The sequence below is a fragment of the Armigeres subalbatus genome, chromosome 3, assembly GCF_024139115.2.
Source record: "Armigeres subalbatus isolate Guangzhou_Male chromosome 3, GZ_Asu_2, whole genome shotgun sequence".
NCBI lineage: Eukaryota > Metazoa > Arthropoda > Insecta > Diptera > Culicidae > Armigeres > Armigeres subalbatus.
The window spans coordinates 252200338-252218363 of record NC_085141.1 but is presented as its reverse complement, the minus strand read 5'-3'; the positions used below and the strand labels follow the sequence as shown (position 1 = coordinate 252218363).

The 18026-nt window shown below is 39.2% G+C and overlaps 1 protein-coding gene across 1 annotated transcript in view; it reads right to left on the bottom strand.

Annotated features, from left to right (window-relative positions):
• The window catches only part of LOC134223587 (inositol-3-phosphate synthase), a 44287-nt gene that overhangs the window by 12981 nt on the left and 13280 nt on the right, over window positions 1-18026 (bottom strand). The window contains exons 2-4 of the mRNA XM_062702770.1: window positions 1185-1883; window positions 876-1118; window positions 701-809 (exon numbers count right to left, since the gene is read on the bottom strand). Coding sequence (XP_062558754.1) covers window positions 701-809; window positions 876-1118; window positions 1185-1883 — 1051 coding nt within the window. The remainder of the gene's footprint in view (window positions 1-700; window positions 810-875; window positions 1119-1184; window positions 1884-18026) is intronic.

Sequence of the window (18026 nt, the reverse complement as noted above, 5' to 3'; positions counted from 1 at the left end):
CATACTCTACCACCTCGTCATGGTGCAACTGTCAAACACGAAATCAGCTTATTTTACTCGCAGCCTACGTTTGTAAGCCTACCCTTACGTTCATGCAGAGAAAACCAAGGCATTGAATGCACAAACATTATCACGCATAAGGTAGAATATTTATATTAGCCTTGCGGTAAGACGCTTGCTTACTCGCAGCATCTCCTAAAAAACATTCGTAGTATATGCTGAACGATTGTGTGTTACTTGTTCGAAACCGATTTGCCAGAAAGAGATTACAGCAACAGTTCGCTAACTGGGCGCGTTTTAACTGGACTGTTTTTTAACTGGGCGTTCGCTAACTGGGCCAAAGCCCAGTTAAAAAGCAGTTATCCGTCAAAAAACAACAACAAAGACTCGGTGACGAGGGGACTCTGAATGGTATATTTTTTAAGCTTCATATAAAACACGATTACAACAATGCATCGCGAATTCCCTCGTCAGCCCAGTTAAAAAGCGGCGTTCGTTAACTGGGCTGGTGTTTTAGCCCAGTTAGCGAACGGTTGCTGTACTTAGACATCATCTATATTTCCCAAATCTCTCAACCCCAGACTATATTTAATTTAAGAAACATTATAGGGTTTTGCTCTGTTTCAGACGACTGCGTTCTTTCATCTTTGCATATACAATTAGTGTACGAAAAATAAGAATCATAACGAACAGTACTCACCAACATATGGTACGTATTTGATTACGACACAATGGTCAGGATGTTCATCAGGTGTGTACAGTATGTGGTTCGAAGCAACCATATCGTCGACTACGTTGCTCTTCGAAATCTGAAAATAGAAGCAACATCTAATTATACCCACAGTACGTACCCTAGAACTTATTCATCAATTCACCTCTTTAGAACGGAACTGCTGTGGAGCGGAAAGGTTCTTTCCATCGTTATTCCCCAGATGGTTGTAACTTACAATCGAAACCGGCTTGATGCCGGCCGAAACCAGGAAATCCACCAATACGGATTTCAATTTGGTTTGACCGGACTTGAAATCATCGCCCGCGATGAAAGCACCATGTTTTTCAGCTAGTTCAATTACTCCAGGTACGAAAGTATTTTGGGGCGATCCGTTGATGTAGATGCACTACGAAATAGAACGGTCAAATGGTTACTAACGCATAGATCATCACTATCAAAAATGCTGACATACACCCTCAGTTATAGAAGCCATCGCAAAAATGGTTGACGGTGAGATCTCCGACTTGTTCTCTTTCAGTGACTTCTCCAACTCAACCATCGTTGTGTTCAATCCTTTCTTGACATCGGAAAACCGCTCTGTGTTTGCCGTCCACAAAACTACCACCTTGTCGACGCCAGACGTTTGCTTGAATTCACGGATATCCTTCACGATCTGTTGATATTGTTCATACCGAGTTCCAGGGATAGTGTTATCTGCTCGGTCAGCTTGATTGGCTGCTATAAAGTCCGGATCATATATCGAAGGTCTTGGTTTCAGAAGAGACAACTTCTTGTGCACTTGATCCTGTAAACCGACCTCCAATACGCCTGCTCGGATCATGGCATCCCCGATGTTCATCGAGCTGATATCCCATCCATCAACGACGATATTATCCGGGTTGACCATGGGAACCATTTTGTTCATGGGAATGTGCACATCTTGCCCATTGACATCCGTTCCCAGCAGGATGGTTGACGCCTGAGTGATAGATCCGAACCAGTTGGCCTTTTGCACTCCGGTGCGGGTTCTCCATTCCAAACCGCGCTTGTTCGCTTCCAGGGCTGCTGTGATGGTGGAACCATTGTTTCCGCCCCATCCAACGAGCATGAGACCCAAACGTGGCACCTGGCGTTCCGTTCGGATGTTCAGCTCAGTGGTTTCTGGGCGTACCTGAAACGAACAAGAAAAGAAAGATTAAGATTAAGTACAAGCTTCTATTTTCGAAAAATCTTGATAACTTATTAATTGGAATACTTTTGGATCGCTTTTGTGAATTGAATAACTCTAAACTATCCAGATAACTCAAGTAAAACGGAAATTCTATATGCTGACGAACCGTTGCGTATCTCAGTGCTAAATAAAAAAAATATTTGAAATTGTGAATTCCTCAATAAATATGCCCCGACAAAATTGAAGTATTAATGAGTGTATTACTTCTACGCGAAGTTAAACGATTTACAATGATATGGAAATGCTAATATCATCTTCCAAACTTAAACTAATATCATCTAACTAATGCTAATATCATCTTCCAAACTAAAACACTATCTTTAGTAAAATTGCTTGCTTGTGCTTATGATGTTTCAGCATGATCGATGTAACATAAAATAAGATTACTATGCATTTCTAGGCCTCCAAATAAATAAATCTGGGATTCTGACACGATACAGGAGATTAAGGTTTAGTGGCTCAGTGCTCAACGCGCAGAAGGTGGAAGCTATATACGTACAACGCACATCGGTATATGATTTGCATGACAATATTTGTATATTGTCGGGCCGCCACCAAACCGGACCGCGCGATAGAGCACTCGCGCTGCGACGCGAGTCGCGACAATTTGAAATATTTCATTAGTAGTGCGCATCATGCACGCATGGATGTAGGGTATCCAATCATGGTTTGAACCAAATAGCGGGTTTCAGATGAGCCGTCAAAACAAAGTTGATTTATTTCATTGATGGGACATGTTACAACTGCGATTTCTGGTTTATATGGAAGCTTAGTTCGTTATCTTTCTAAAAACATCCTGGGTGCACATATTTATGCTTAGTTTCATTGAAAAAACTTAATAATTACATAACTTTGATTCGTACCATGGTTTGAACTACACTGTTCATGGTTTGAACTAAGTTCGTACCATGGTTTGAACTACTGCAGCAGCTCCTAAATATAATACTAATCACATGCATGAAACGCTGAGAAAGTCTATAGAAAAGCAAATTTGGTTTACTATTCATCTTCTCGCATCAGATCAGTAACTCGAAACGTGTGAAAATCGTCTAAATTATCGACATGAAAATTGCGATTTTTTCATATTGGAAATGTAAACAAAATGCTCCAGCTAGGCGCATGCAGCGCTCCTAGCGGACAGCAGCAGAACATGACTGCATTTACAAGTTCAAACCATGGTACGAATTTAGTTCAAACCATGATCAGTTTTTACCTTGTATAAATGTTACTATTTTAACTATTTAAAACTGATTCTCAATTAAATGATGATGTCAATCGATTAAAGATAAAAATAGCGTTCTTTTGATATATTGATCTTACTCCTGTGTCATAAAATGCGTCCTTTACGAGCTTTTTGAAATTATGCCACTGGTGGGGGGGATTTAGCGCAAATTCAGGACGTTTTTAAAACGCTCTATTTTATTACTTAAACAATATGTACGAATGTTTAAATAAACTCTATCACTTCCAGTATACCTAAATATGCCATTCATACTGTTTTAGGTTCATTTCCTGTCAATGAGATGGTAATTTCTACTGATTTCAAAATGGTTCAAACCATGATACGCTTTTCACTAGTTCAAACCATGATTGGATACCCTACTATCATGCGCACTAATCAAAAATGAGTTGCGACGTCTGATAACTGCAGATATTTCATTTTATTGAAAACAAAATTTCGATTTTCTACTATACACGGAATACATAAACGATATTTCCGGTTTGATCCGATAAAACTGATATTGTTTATATAGGTTTATGACTTCCATAAACGCAATCGTAAATATTACTTACACTGGTATCATATACAATAATATTCATATTTTAGCCATCTATATAAGCAGTCATATACGAATGTGAAAGAAAATAGCAATCTATGCGATACAATTTATCATTTCATATACGATATTAACGCATTTGCCCAAAAGTACACGCGGCGCTCCCCAGAGGAAACGACGCACCGCACTTTTTGCTGCCCGTATACTCGATTCTTATGGGGAGATAACATTGCGGCGTTTCCTAGGATGCGGTTGTTCCTTTCGAATGGGAAACGCCGCGTGGAATCTTGTGCAAATGCGCTTTTGGAAACATTACAAAAGCCGCGCGGTGTATCGTATTGACAGCACCCTACAATATGTGGTTTACTGTAGGGATCCTACATTCAGAGATATGCGAAAGCGGCCATCTTGAGCCAATCGAGCATTGAGAACTGTCAAAATCTGAGCCAAATGAACATCGTTATTGTTGCAGATCGAAAGGTATTGCGATTTTAGTGAAATAGATTTTATGCAAAGTTTTATCGAATAAACAATTTGTTTTGCTTTCGTAAGTAAAAGTAGTTTAGTTAATGCCTTATGTCATGTTCATTCGCATTGCTCTTTAATTTTAGCGAAAATGCACTGCTAGGGGATAGATAAAATAATCAAAAAGTGTCTTCGAATGTAAAGTCATGTGCAAGCCCAAACATTTTTTACTGCGGCAAGTGCTGGCAGCGTTTGTTTACGAAAGTAACAGCGTTGCTAAATCGTCTGGAAAAGTATTCGCACATCTCTTAATATAGGATCCCTAGTTTACTGGGTTACTTTTCCTTCTTATTTTTTTTTCTTCCAGGATCGGATTGCCTTTAAGGACATAGTTGGAAGAGTACCAAGATGGCAGTCAATATGGCCCCGGACCTTCCACGGGTCAACCCCACACCTCCCGCACTCCTCTCCCACCAACATTCGAATGCATCGAACAGCATCGAACAAAAGTTTAATATTCAGATTACTAACCTGTTCATTAAGGTGGATCAAAAAACACTTTTTCAAATTTTTTGATGGGCCGCCCTCTTATTCGGTTCTATTTGATGCCCTGATACTCTGGACAAAATTTCAGCCAAATCGGTCAACGTTTGGGCGGTGCTAAACTCGTTGAAAGTTTATATGCAAAAATGTATGCAGAAACATCCAAAAACAGTGATTTGCAGTTGGACGGCACAATTTACGATCAAGAACCATGATACTCATTCAGTTCTTGTAGAATTAAATACAGAATATTATGCTGAAAACCGCGAGAAGATTAGAGTTTATTAGGCAAAGATATTAGCATTTTACTGGAGTGTTGTAGGGGTGAATTTATTTCTTTTCAAAGGTAAAAGAAACGAAATTTGCTCAAACCCCACTTCAGAGAAATGCTAATAACTTAGCCGGGCAAACTCTAATCTTCTCGCGGTTTTCTGCATAACATTCTGTATTAAATTCTCCAATATCTGAATGAGTATCATAGTTCTTGATCGTAAGTTGTGCCGTCCAACTGGAATTCACTGTTTTTGGATGTTTCTGCATACATTTTTGCATGTAAACTTTCAACGAGTTTAGCACCGCCCAAACGTTGACCGATTTGGCTGAAATTTTGTCCAGAGCATCAGGGCATCAAATAGAACCGAATAAGAGGGCAGCCCATCCAAAAATTGAAAAAAGTGTTTCACATACTAATTTGAGCCACCCTACTGTTCATAGTATATTTATGTACTTCCCATGATAATTAACATGTTTCTTCAAAGAGTCCTATGCATTTCGGCTCGAAATATAGCCTAAACCAGAAGTTTCGTGCCAATTTAACTGCCGTCCGCGATTTTTTTGGTTTATCACTGCACTTCACTTCTTCTCAAAGGGCATTAAAAAAATCATTTTTTCACACACTTCTCCGCACATGAGCACCCCGAAATGTTGATGGAATGCAAATGAAACATCACTTTATGAAATCAGTCACTTATTGTTTGACGCGAAAACTTAATATAAACTGCTATTTTTGTTCGATAAAAAACGACTAAAAACTGATCGCGGAGCGAATGTAAACACCGGTACCGATAGCAGCAAACTAATAAACAGGGTGGCTCAAAACTGATCTTGCTCCGCCGCGCTCAGTCGATTATGTTTCATATTTTGGGTGTCGTTCGCTGGTTTCGGTTGGTTTGAATAGGGGCTTACCGTGCACAGGTCGTTTCAAGTTTGTATGGCAGTTGATATGGCGAGGTTGAATTTTACATTATTCTGATTGTGGCACTCCGTGATTGGGCGCTAGCGAGGCGAAGATCATATGACTGGATGAGATTCGAGAGCTTTAACTCTTTAGACAATGCATATTGAATGGGCGTTCCAATAGTTGGGAGTCGATTTTAATCGAGGTTGCAAATCTTTAGCATGATAATAAAGCCCCAAATACAAAGTTTGCGGAACAGAAACGGAAACGGCAAATTTGACAGTTAGCCCATATATTTTCTTTCAAATTTGCCATTTCCGTTCCGCTTACATTGTGTTTGTGTAATTCAACAAAATAGCAAGATTTTTTCTGTGATACATATCTATCTCACCAGGAGCAGATACTTCATACAAAGACATGGGGGTGAGCGGAGTATAAAATGCTATTTCAACGGATCTTTCCTAAGGTGCGTTCAGTCAGAGTCTATTATATATAGAGTTACGCAAAGAGTGAAGCCAATTCTACCTATTGAACTGTCAAACCGTCTACCTATCGAGCAAAGTAAACAAATGATTGTTGGTAAGGCGGAAGTATTGTTATCGCCTGATGATTATTATGGCGAATTAAAACTCATGAATTGAAATGTATTAGATTTGTTCTAGAAACAGCTTAAAAAACTTCAATACACCCCCAATAAAGTTGCAACAAGAAACTCACGTGTTTGCACTCTGTAGGTGACTTTGGTTATCGAATTAAAAAGCTTTAGAAGTGATCACTCCCGTGAAGTCACTTGAAGGGTTGAACAAAAATGAAAGTTTTCAACATAACAACAAGAGCATCATTCAGAATAAGAGTAAGAAGATCCTCTTTGCGCAACTCTATATAATAGACTCTGCGTTCAGTGAAGTTTCTGGAATGTTGCTTTCAGCTATGTGGGTTCTCTTTTCGCCAGCGTTTGGAGGGGAGGAGCTGTAGCCAGTGTAATGAATGGTTTAGTTTCCCATAATAGTTTTCATACAAACTTAAATCGTTCAAACTTGTTCTCAATCAGTTTTTGTTCAAATCGGCTTTTGGAGGACACTCGGAGCATGGGACAGAATCAAGTGAGCGTGGTGGAGCTGGGTCGTTTTTTGAACCACCCTACTAATATTCTTTGTTTTTTCATAAATACGACACCAATACTACTACAGTATATGACAGTTTGTATTGTACCAATACTTTCAAAGCTTTGTTTTGGTACTCAACCCACCTTCACCTTAACATTACGTAGTCACTTTTCGTACTACATGATACAATAACAGACGCGTACTACCGATAGATGTGTACCATGACCTCACCATTCAAAAAGCACGTAGATTGTGTACTTAGTATCATGCATGTGACTGCATTTAACTTTAATAATCATTGAGTAAATATATATGTCTAGACTCTCAATAAATGATTTTTTGAACAGGAAGTACTAGATTCGATAAGAAAAAGTTCGGCGTCTCATGTATTACAAGGCAAAAAAATATGGGCATCGGAATTTATCGTTTATTGGGCTTTCAAATACGTTTCAGTTAATCTAAACCTAAGATAACAAAACTGATAAGCTTTCAAAATTCATGTGCCTTCCCTGGTCAAACGTGACTCAAAGTAAAACGACACATCTGGGTAGGTAAATAGTATATACGATACGACAGTTTGGTGGTGGTTGCCATCGAACGATACCGTGACGATTGGTGCCAATGTACGATGCCGGCCGGCCGGTGTCGCCGGTAACTTGACAACATTGATCTAATCCAATAGGATCATGCGATGTGTGTAGTAAATCTCAATAATTAGCAGCAGATCCGGGCTGCGGTGATGCTCCTCCATACGCGACGCCTCGATTAGGTGGTGGTGTTAATTTGAATTTCAAATCAATATGATGAAGATGTCTATCACAACTTACGAGACTAGATGCTTGATAGCTGAAAGGCAAACTATCGTTATTTTTGCTTTTCTCGTACACTAAGGCAGAAGGATCATCCAAAAAAAAACTTTTGATAGATATCGTACACTTATTTCACAGATTTGAGCTTATCAAATTCTCCTATTATTTGCGAATTTTTCACCTTTTCGTACAAATCAGTGCCATTTTAGGCCACTATGTTAAATTAAATTATTTTTAAGTCAGTTCCTATTAGTATGCTATAGGAATAGGTTCAGAATGAATGAATCACCCACTTTGAGTTGAATTTCTGAAATCAGTATGGCGAAAGGCATCTAAAGTTGAATTTCTCGAAATCAAACATTTTAATCGAAAAAGTATCTATTTGGTAAGCGTAGTTGCGAACACCTTCCTGCATAACTGGTACTTACCTAATATTTTTACGATAAAGTTCCTCCTTTCGAGAAAACCCGCGTTAGATGTCTTTCGCCATATCAATTTCTGGTGGATAACTCATGCTAGCTATTTGCGCATACACGATAGCGCCTGGATGCTGGCAGCGTAATGGCGGATGTATTACAATGAATCGCCTGCTTTGAGCGTGCTTACAGTGGCACACTAGGAGTTAACTTTCTGAAATCAGTATGGCGAAAGGCATCTAAGGTTCGATTTCTCAAAATTAAGCACCTTAATCGAAAAAATATTTGGTAGGCGTAGTAGCGGACACCATCCTTCATAACCGGTACCAATAGTTTTTCATGAAAAGTTCCTAATTTTGAGAAAACCCGCGTTAGATGTCTTTCGCCATACAAATTTCTGGCGGTTAACTCATGCTGGCTATTTTGCGCATATACTATAGCGCCTGGATGGGGCAGTGGCGGCTAGAAAATCAGGCACTGCAAATAATTCATTCCAATAGAAATCTATTGATAATGTTTTGATAAATGTGCATTTTTTTTAAATCAAAACTTTGCATGGCGATCAGTAAATCAAAGCCAATATATCGCCTGCTTTGAGCGTGCTTACAGCGGCACACTGGGAGTTAACTTTTGGAAATCAGTATGGCGAAAGGCATCTAATGTTTAATATCTCGAAAATAAGCACCCTAATCGAAAAAATATTTGGTAGCGAACACCTTCCTACATAACTGGTACCAAATAGTTTTTCTTGAAAAGTTCCTGCTGTTGAGAAAACCCGCGTTAGGTGTCTTTCGCCATACAAACTTCAGGTGGTTAACTCATGCTGACTATTTTTACCTATACTATAGCGCCTGGATGCTCGCAACGGCAGGTAGGAAACCAGCCACTGTATGTGATTCGTTGAATCCTGCAATTCGTAACCAGCACAGTGTACGAAAAGCTTCGGGACAAAAGATTAAAAGAACAAAAGGCTCGATAGCCTCTTTCCAAAAGGCTCGGAAGCCTCCTTTCAAGAGGCGCGGGACCCTCCTTTCAAGGGGCTTGGAAGCCTCCCTTCAAGGGGCTCGAAATTCTTTTTTATAGAGGCTCAGAAGCCTCCCTTCAAGTGACTCGAAATCCGCCTTTTGGAATGATCGGAAACCTTTCTTCAAGAGGCGCGGCAGCCTACTTAAAGGTAGGTCGGAAGCCTCCAATAGTCATAAAAGTCCTGTAAGAAGCTTTATGAATAAACTTATTTTTATTTATAGCAAAAAACAAGAGTACCTCAATTAATTCAAAAGTACGAAGGGGTACCTCTCAAGAAAAAGGTTGCTAATCGCTGGGCTGCAGCGACAGCGTTTATCGCCATTTTGCTCAGCGGCGGCGACGTTTTACTCTAAATTTTCTCGGGAAACTCTTCAAAATATTTCAAGGGAATTTCTCTTGAAATTTCTCGGGGAATTCTTCATAATTACCAAGATTTTCCTATAAAACTTCTTTGAAAATTTCTTACTATTTTTCGAAATGTTTTCAACAAATTCTCCGGTGTTTCTTGAAAAAAATCTCTGGAATTTTTGAGAAAAAATCCCACAATTTCTAAGGGAAGTTTTCTATAATTTTCTCATGAAATGCTTCGAGATTTCCCCATTACATTTTCCTCTGGAATCTCGTCGAGAAATTTTTTAATATCTGTTCGGAACATTTTTCGTTATTAACTCAATTTTTTTCAGAAATCCCAAGAATTTTTTTTTCTAAAATTAAAAAAAAATATTTTGAAAATTGTTTGGAACTTTTCTGGAAATTCTACGAAGTTTGTAGTACAGTAATATTCCGATTTTATGTCCAGGCCTGGTAGTGAGTTACTATTTTGAGCCTAGTCACTAAAAAGTCACTATTTGCATCCAAAAGTCACTAATTTTCGGAAAATGGTTACTAAAATCACTATTTTTGCATTGACTGTAGTTTAAAAAGTTTAAAATAAAAATCATTTGTACCTGTTATGATCAACCAAATCAAATGTTGTAACCTGCGGCTACCAATGTTACTCGCGGCTCCTCCGCAAGCGATGGTTTCCTGTTCTTCAACCCACCGAGTAATAATCCCATCTCATGTTAGTGAGAAGATGAGATCCTTCTCACTAAGATAAAATGGTAAAGACCAATTGCATATACGCGTCACTCAGTCATTCATTTACAGCGGTTTGAGCGTGAGCATAAAAAATAGAACGCTCACCACTTCGTTCATTTGCTCTCCGTTGTCTGCCAAATTGAAAGAACAACATCGGCTTGGTTCGTTGTTCGATCGTAATTAATTATTAAATAAAATAGCTCAGCTTGATTCCGAACGAGGATAGTCTGTCCGTGACCTCCTACGGGAATCGTAGTGCGCGCCGGAAAAATTAAACTTAAATTGAAGTGGTAACCAGTTAAACCAAGTTAAACTGAAGAAGATTTCTAAGTGCTAATCTCGAAGTTAGTGTGTGGTCTAGACAAAGTAGTACGGAAAACAATAGTACGGGAATAATTGTGATAGTACGGTCAGTTATATAAGGCATTGTTAGTGGCAGCCATTGCTAATTTATATGTTGTTCGCATGTTATTATAGCTTAAAGATCTAAACCACCACACGTGGCAAATCGTAATCAACCAAATTGTAAAATCATCATTATCTACAAGAAAAAGGTAATTCGCTAGTAAAAATATTTCTTCTTTTTTGTGTTGCTTGGCAGGACGGTAATCGCTGGAAGTGGGTTCGGTGGCTTTCCGACGCGCACGGGCATCCCTCACGCCTAAACGAGGTCTGTGGACCGACACTGGGCATTCCATCGCCCGAGCAAACGACCATCTCGTCAACCCGGTAGCCAACAGCCGGCCGACGAAGCAGCCATCGCTATTAGCCACACGTGAACCACCTTGTCGCCCCGGTAGCCAACAGCCGGCCGGCGAATCAGCCATCGCTATTAGCCACACGTGAACCACCTTGTCGCCCCGGTAGCCAGAAACCGGCCGACGAATCCGTCATCGCTATTAGCCAGCTGTGTGCCCGTTTCAATCAACCATCGTGTCGCCCGGTAGCCAAAAGCCGGTCGGCAATTCCGTCGTCGCATCAGTCACACGTCCGCCCAGCCAAGCAACCCTCTCGTCAGCCTGCCGAGCCGCCATCGCTGTAAGCCACCAGTTCGCTGAGCAAACCTCCTGCAACCAGCATTGTTCTCTGCCAAGCCGGTGGAGCGAACCAGAAGGTCCACGTGTCACCATCGCATCGCTGCCTACGCTGAATCAACGTCCGATCGTCGCCACGACGGTGTGATTAGAGTCTATCCTGTGGACCTATTCACCGATCAAGTGATCGGTCCCCGAAGCAGCTGCTACCGGCAACCATTCGCCAATTCCGGTCCTCGGATGCCGTCTACCAGCGACATCATATGCCCTAAGAGGCCAACGAGTGATAAGTACCCTACATTTATATGACGTCACTATAGAAAGGCCAACGTAGGCCAATAAATAAGCATGTAAAATGAAACAAGTTGCGTAGGTAGCATATTCTTTCTAGAGCAAGCACTCCTGAGGTTTCTTCTTCTTCTTTTTGCTTTATTGTCGTCCTCCGGACTCACAAAGGAGTCGTCAAGCCTCGCCCGCAGAGGTCAGGTACTGAGTGTCGTATTTCGGTAAGCTTTTGAGCATTTAATTTTGTCACGATATCTTTTGGCAACCTTTCCGCTTTGTCACACCAGAGAGCACGTGTCGCGTTACACACGTGTGTATGCTCCTACTGTAGGTGAAGGGTGAAGGACTAGTGTGTGTGTGGATCAAAGTAAACGACCCTGTTATTGTCTTCCCTCCCTAGCCTCGCAGTAGCTAACCACGGGTAACAATGTGTAAACGGGCTTGGTGGTCATATGGCCACCACTTCTGCTTCTTACGCAATCAATCCCAGGCCCGTTCAATTTCTTCTACTTTGTACCTTTCTATATATTTCTCATATTCTAGCAATTGCTAAAACAGGAAATGGGCTTTCATACCGTTTCCATCTTTTATCCTCTACCTACATCTTGACTAGTTCTAGCGGTTTGATACAGTGTTGTGCTGAATCATTATCAGACGATTATGATTGCGATTTTCATGTGAAAACTTTCCACGTGAAAATAGTAGGCGAGTTGCCGGCGACAACTTCTCAAATTTTGTACTCAGACGATAATAAACACAGAATTTTCATTCAAACATTAATCTTTACTAATATCAGCTAATAGTTGACAGTCCCGTTATATATTCTATTTGCTGTTATGGGTTCATGGTAGCAAGAAAAAAGAGTTTAAAATATAACGGTAAATACCTCAAACTACGATGCGATTTTCAAACGATTATTAATCGCTGGCGAGTCTTGTTAATTCTCGCGTAACATATGATTACGGCTTATAAACCAAAACCATGATTTTCGATTTTCTAGCATTAACGATTGCCTTGTTAATGAATCTTTATGCTAGGTAAAACTCCGTTCTCGATATTCCTTAAACAACACTTTTATTGTTATTTTGAGTGAACGTCTCATGAACCATTTGCACCATAGTGGTTTTTAAGTCCTTTGATTGGCGCCCTTAACTACCATGCTGAGCGTTTTGATTTGGTTTTAGGCCGTTCACTTTTTATTGTTTATTTGAAAATCTGGCTTAAAGTTATTTTACAATGCATATTCTTACTAGGTTATCAATATATTGCATAGCAGAACTGCTCTGGCTAACAAATCTGAACAAATCCGATGATATTACTTGCTTTGCGCGAACGGCTCAAAAGCCAGACTTGCTGCAGGTAATGCGAGTAAACGGCGGGATTTTTGTTTAAGCTGAAATTTTGTAGATTTCGAATAGTGTTTCAATTAATCTAAATTTGCTGTTATAATATAACCATTTACGTATAGCATTGACATGTTTTTGGCAATGGAATGTGTTTCTACTTCAATAAATTAATTAAATTAGTCATCGAAAACTTGAACCTCATTTTTCTCGGTTCAGCATTGTTGGCTTTTCGGCCGTCATCATATGTTGCTCGAGAATTTAACAGTAAAGCCCCAAACGCAATTCAGCGGAACGGAAACGGAAAATTTGACAGATAATATATGAGCTAACTGTCAAATCTAAGGGCCCTCCTTAGCCGTGCGGTAAGATGCGCGGCTACAAAGCAAGACCATGCTGAGTGTGGCTGGGTTCGATTCCCGGTGCCGGTCTAGACAATTTTCGGATTGGAAATTGTCTCGACTTCCTTGGGCATACAAGTATCATCGTGTTAGCCTCATGATATACGAATGCAGAAATGGTAACTTGGCTTAGAAACCTCGCAATTAATAACTGTGGAAGTGCTAATTGAACACTAAGCTGCGAGGCGGCAATGTCCCAGTGGGGGATGTAATGCCAATGAAGAAGAAAGAGAATTGTCAAATCTGCCGTAAGATCTTAGGTGAGTTTGATCATCTTCGATTTATTGAAAATTCGATTTTCCCATCCCTGGTTTGATATGAGCGAAAAAGTTCGTTTCTGGGGTCCAGTTTAGATATACCACCCTTTCATTATTACCACACTGGCATCCCGTTAACCTTGACAAACGGTCATAAAAACCTAACCCCCAGATTCCAATAAAATTCTACATGAACTCGTGACGAGTGCAGAGGTGTTTTCGGCTTGCAGTGGGCGAGTGACTGCATCATCAATTTCTTCCCATCCCGATAGACCGTCAGGACTTGGCCAGCGCCGTTCTTCTTCTTGTTGGTGGCATTACATCCCCACATGCCCTCCGGTGACAAAGATAGTGAACAGATCAGTTTCATCGCATGACAATGATGTTTGATGTTTTCAAGAGACCATGGTTTTAAAGGATTTTCAAAATTTTCCTGCCACGTCGAGTTCAAAATCTCAAAAACTTCATTCAAATTTGTTATTAAACCATAGTCTAATAACAGGTCGAATCGTATTTTCTATATTATTTTAATTACTTTATTAATATACTTTGTATTATTTATATTTTAAACTTTGGTTCTACCAAAGATTTATAAGCTTTGTGAGTCCAAATAGTTCATTGTCTAGGAATCAATTAGATAATTTTATATCATTCTTTAGCTGTTATACAGAAAACTTCGAGATTATATTAAACAACAAATGTTGTTGTAATTATCAACATAATTTAGTGACACAACTTGTAACTCACTACCCGTTTCCGTGACGCCGGGTAGATACCTTCACGTGGTATGTTACTTATTTTATATGAGGTATATGCTAGCTTCTGGCTGATCCAACGAATATTATCCTCAATATCATACTACGTGGTACTTATGAGAGTGTAGCAGCCCTCGCAGACCGCAGGCCTCTTGCTTCCATTCTCTCCCTTCTTACGATGAAGATGGGCGTGGCCAGTAGCAGTAATCCTCATGCTTTTGTTGTATTATTGATTTCTGATAGTATTCCTTAGCCGTGCGGTAAGATGCGCGGCTACAAAGCAAGACCATGCTGAGGGTGGCTTTGTTCGATTCCCGGTGCCGGTCTAGGTAAAATTTCGGATTGGAAATTGTCTCGACTTTCCTGGGCATAAAAGTATCATCGTGTTAGCCTCATGATATACGAATGCAAAAATGGTAACTTGGCTCAGAAACCTCACAGTTAATAACTGTGGAAGTGCTTAATGAACACTAAGCTACGAGGCGGCTCTGTCCCAGTGTGGTGATATAATGCCAATAAGAAGAAGAAGAAGAAGAAGAAGAAGAAGAAGTATTCTACATTAGGATTTCAAAAATAAAACACTTGTTTGCAATCTATGAATTATACTGTAACTGTAGTTCTATACCCGGTTCAAACTTTCATACAAAAGTCACTATTTGGTAACTTTTTTTGCAATTGAAAGTCCCCATTTGGTCACTAAAGTCACAGGATCGAAGTAGGGCTTGATGCGAGACGGTTGTTTTTTACGCACAACTTCTGTCAGTTTTTTTTTTAATTATGAAAAAGTGAAAATATCTCTTTTTAAATGTGTGTTTAGTGCTATGCCACATAGATTCGGATTCACGAGTGTTGAAAAAATACTAACAAGCAGTGCATTGCAGTGGTAGTGAAATTTTCCTAACATCTAATTCCGTGCGTTAGGTTGTAACTGTGGAAGTTCTGTTACGCAAATCCAATTATGTCGATTGTCAAAGTCAAAGACATGGATAGCCTTGGTTATATTGCCCTCTAGATGACTTGGAATAAACGGATGCAAGTTTTGTGGTTCAGCTGAGTGACGGATCATCGTATAAATCTGGTGAGTCCGTTCTGTATAAATATTCAAATCAAAACTTTGCTATATACATATTATATATATATAAATTATATATAATAGTTTTGATCTCCTATTTATCAGTGGAGAGAGACATTTCAAAAGAAGTATACATTTGTTCTTGATTTTTTTCTGTGTGAGACTTGAAAAGTTATTTAGCATCGAGTATAACTCCTAGCAGAGTGACTTCGGACGACCAGTTGATGGCATTATTTTCTACAGTGATCATACAATTGCTAGGATTGCCTATGTAAAATCATTATAGTTTGCGTTTTTGCTGAGTTGATTTTGATTTTCCAGTCGGTCATATATCTAACAAGAACCTCCATGCTTCTTTGAAGTTTATTTGTAAGTTCTCTGGGCTTCCTTTCCTTCATTGCAATGGATGTATCATCCGCAAAGAGTGCAAGAACGCACTTGCCAGATAGAGTGGGAAGACGTGAAAATGCTATATAGGATGGGCCCAAGCAGGCTACCTTGCGGAACCCCTGCAGGTATTGAGTAACTATCGGAAAGTGATCTCCTAAGAGTTAATTTTTAATAATTTTCGTCAAACACAGTGGTTTGTTAAACTTGTCTAGTTTGTAAATGAAACCTTCAAATAATTTACTCAGCGAGGACAGTACAACAGTCGCCAACCAGGGAAGTAGTTAAGTTCAAGACAACGATTGAATATGTTGGCCAGTAGAAAAATAACCTTGTCGGATAGCTTCTTGAGCTGGGTACTGCGGATAGAGCCACTTTTCTGCGCTCAAGCGAGCAGAGGGATATTTTGAAATCACTCCCATAAACAAAATTATTTTGCAGTTACTTGGCTGTCAAATATTTCCCGCTCTTCGAATTTCTCTTTCCGCGCTGCATGAGAGCGCACAAATGCGCTAGACTCTACATGACTTTACGATTGTTTACATACATTTATGCTCCAATCAGCTGCTGAATCTCGTGAAATTTCGTAACGAGTGCTTTTTAGTTGCATTCCCACTAATTTTCCACTCGAAATATAATGTGAGAATATTTGTTACAAAGAATAAAAAACTCAAACAAAGTTTATTTTTATTTTTTCCCAAAATTATAACAATACTTCTCAATATTAGATCAGAAACGAACATAACCACAATCTTCAATGTTTGGCTCCGGCACAATAGAAAATTTTGGCTTCAGTTTGACAACCAAATCGACTCTATCCGCACCACCCAGTTCTTGAGGACTAGGTTGGGGCTGTCCACAAACCACGTAGACCGAAATTTCACATTTTCAAACCCTCCGTCCCCTTTAGTAGACTTTCGTAGACTTTTCCGAAACCCATCCCCTCCCCCCTTGAAGTCTACGTAGACTTTTTTAAATTTTACAAAATATCATATGCGATTTTAAAAGTATGGAGTTCAACCATGTTTTAAGCAATTCAGCTATTCAAATCCATTTCAGTACACGCAGAAGAATCTTGCAAGATTGAAACAACTATTGCGATTGTTGCATCAAACAACGGGAATATTGTTGTTTCAATCTTCAATGTTGTTGTTTCAGCATGTTCACATACTTTATTCATTTGAATAAGGCTGGCTGACGTTTAATCATCTTTCTCTTGCACGCTCACAGAGCGAATAGGACTTGTTTTCATCGGGAAACGCTTTGAGGTAATTTTAAGTTTAAACGAACAGTTTGAAATATTTCCCGTGGAATTTTAGAATGGTTTCCTACGATACATATTTTTTAATATCTGTTTCAAATTTGGAGCAATTTCCACATTCTAAAGAATTTTCCGAATAATTTTCGATGGAAATTATGAAGAATTTTCAGTTGAAATTTTGGATTTCTTACGAAAATTGCAAACATTTTATTTGTGGAAACTCTAAGAGTTTTTGGTGGAAAATTCAAATAATTTCTCTTGGAAATTTTCAACAATTTCTATAGCAATGGCAAAGATTTTCCATCAATAATTCCAAAGAATTTGAATTAGAACTCCCGAATAAATTGCCGTATATTTTCTAATAATTTTTCACCGACATTCCGAAAAGTATCGCTTATATGTCTAAAGAATTCCTCGCGAAAATTCCTAAAAATTACCGAAATTAAGAAAAAGTTTCCCAGGGACTTCCTATGGAATCACCAGCTGAAATTCTGGAGGGTTTCTCGCGGAGATTTTGGAGATTTCCCCCTACAAGTTTTAAAGAATGTTTTTTGAAAATTCACATGACTTTTTCTTTGATATTCCAAAATGCTTCCTTTGTAAATTCCAAAGAATTTTCCGTTGAAGTACGACATAATTTCCCGTGAAAATTCTCAAGAATCACCTGTCATTTCCATGGAGGTTCCTGCCGAAAACCAAAAGATATTCTAGTAGAATTAGCCATAAAGTCCGAGCGGAAATAAAGAAAAAAATGAAGGATTTTATAGAACACTTGGGAGAATTTTCCTGCTCAACATAGAAGAATTTCCATTTTCCAATTTCCAATTTCCAAAATCCATGATAGTTTTAGGCCGTAGGCCCCCCCCAAAAAAACCTTTAAAATCAAAC